Genomic DNA, 2,382 nt, shown 5'->3' on the forward strand with positions numbered 1-2,382 from the left:
TGTTCGCTATTTAAACACTGAAGCAGGTAGACATAAAGCGTCAAGTAACTGCCGAGAGCTAGGCACTCCTGCAGAAATTCTTCCATGGTGAGCTCAGGAACTTGAAGGGACACCAGAATGGGGCCCCATCCTAAATTTTGATTGAGGGAGCCTGAGAACAGAACGCCAAGAGAAGACATCAAGATATAAACAGGAATCAAACTACTTAACAAGTCTAATGAGTCTTTTTACTTTTAAGCTTTAGGTCAAGACATTTCTCACGTTGGCCCTGGAGGCCACACAAGTGAAATGACCCCAGGGCTTATACTGGAAAGCCCTCGTGCTAGATACCTGTCCCCAAGCTAGCCACTAGCGGAGGTTAAGAAATCAGAGTTCTGCATGGCATGTTTATAAATCACCTTTCTTATTATATTATTAAAATCTCATGTAGATACTGCCTGTCTCAGTCATCTGAGAGTTCTAATTTTAATACCATTTTTAAGTATGTATGAACGCTTAAGCTTTTCCAAGGGAAAATGTTATCACTCAGTCTATCGTAAGTATTTTTACTTATCAAAGTTTAGGTTGACTCGTATCTTGACAGAAACCATTTGATTTTTAATAACATAAATGAATTTGGAAGAGGAGTGCTATCCTAATGATTCTCCACTCTTTAGGTGGAGTGAGGGTGTGGTGGCATGGTGACGTGCACAGCTCTACCTCACGGGTGGACATGGATTGTTCATGGGTTGTCAGGACAGGACGGATGGCAGGTTATGGGCACTTCCTCGATCCTGGCTCCAATACCCTTCTTTCTCTGCCACTGTGAATTGAGATGTGTATCTGGATATTAGGGAAAATTAACCTAGTGGCACATTATCATATAGATTCTGGTTGACAGCCTTTTCTTCGAGGACTATGACTTGGCCTGTGACATAGCATGATCTGCCTATTATAACGGGTTGGTCTGATACTCTAAAACCAATGTAAAATGAGTTAGAGCTTTTCTGCCTTGAAACATGTGACTGTACCAACAGACACAGGCCATATGTTCTCATGCTAACTGCGATCTTTTCTGAAAAAGAGAGATATATATATTCTGAAGCACTCACACCATTTACAAAGCAGAAATTAGAATGGTACAATCCCTCACTGGGAAGAGTCTGGAAAGATCTCCTAATGACAAAGCAGCTTTAATCTTGCCTGCAAAAGATCAATGTAATGAGAGCATAAGATGACGTCCTCTTACTTTCTTTGAAGTAGGCAGTGATGCAGGCTTCTGCGGTCTCCGCCATGTGGCGGACGGAAGCCAGGCTCTGGCAGGCAGCGGTTAAAAGGGGTAGCACCACTAGCCCATGCACTTTCTGGCCAATCCAGGTCCGGATGCTGCCCCGGAGGAACTCTGCTGTTGGAACAGCTGCGTTGTTCATCATCATTAGGACTTCCGTGAAGAGGCTGCTGAGCGCCATGTGGCGAGCCTGGCTGTCCATGTCTGAAGGGAACATAGACACACGCTCGAGAACGGCTGCTAGAACGTGAGTATGAATGTGATCAACAGAACAGTGGTTCAGTCTCAGCTGCTCTCTAGGCAGACTTTCCAGTCCCAGTGGCTGATAGCAAGGGACTGGAAGGAGGGCTCTGGGTGGCATTTAGATGTTACAGATAGGATGTGGCACAGAAGTACATTGTATGAGCAAAAGCAAGGAATGACTGGGAGTTCCCTGCGTACAACAGTGTGGCTGAGAAACACCTTAATAAACAGACAGACCTCAAGCTGGTGTGAAAGAGTAACTTATTTATCAGAACATGCCTAATGAGTCTATTTTTCCAAACTTTGCTCATGGAAAACCAAATACACAGATCTCAGCAGTCATTCTTAAACTAAGCAGCAACAGTACCCTCAGCCCCACCACTATCACTGCCACCGCCGTCAGTATCCCCGGGTGATTTACACAGAACAAAAATTATTACTTACAACTAAATATAAATGAAAGGAAAGACCTTTTCAAAGGTTCCTAACAGCAGCTCTTTTATTTCTGTGTTTTTGAAATAAGAAAAGTAGACAGACTTGAAATATGAATGGGTCTTTTAAAAAACTTTGCAGATGAAAAAAATAAAATGCAAGAAAAAGCAAATTCATTTTACAAGAGAAGTGCAAATAAATAGGAGAGGTCACTGAGGTAGAGACCTTCTTCACATTCAAAAATAGAAAATATGTTTCGCTGAGAGTTAAAAGGCATTAATTTTTGCCAACTATTTCTAGTTCTCCCTAAGTTGGGTGTTTCTTTTTTTTTATTTTTTATGGAATAGAACTGTGGCTTTCACACCACAAGGATTCAGTATTTATGTCAATGGGAATGATAAAAAGTTGAGAGAGCTCTTACTCATCACACCCATCAAAAC

The 2,382-nt window shown here is 42.1% G+C and overlaps 1 protein-coding gene across 1 annotated transcript in view; it reads right to left on the reverse strand.

The window, feature by feature from the left end:
- EPG5 (ectopic P-granules autophagy protein 5 homolog (C. elegans)) overlaps positions 1-2,382 on the reverse strand; it is a 109,502-nt gene that overhangs the window by 10,243 nt on the left and 96,877 nt on the right. Inside the window, 1 exon segment of the mRNA XM_012642631.1 lies at positions 1,229-1,471. Within this exon segment, the coding sequence (XP_012498085.1) occupies positions 1,229-1,471 (243 nt within the window).

The sequence above is a fragment of the Propithecus coquereli genome, unplaced genomic scaffold (assembly GCF_000956105.1).
Source record: "Propithecus coquereli isolate 6110/MARCELLA unplaced genomic scaffold, Pcoq_1.0 Scaffold181, whole genome shotgun sequence".
Taxonomy (NCBI): Eukaryota; Metazoa; Chordata; class Mammalia; order Primates; family Indriidae; genus Propithecus; species Propithecus coquereli.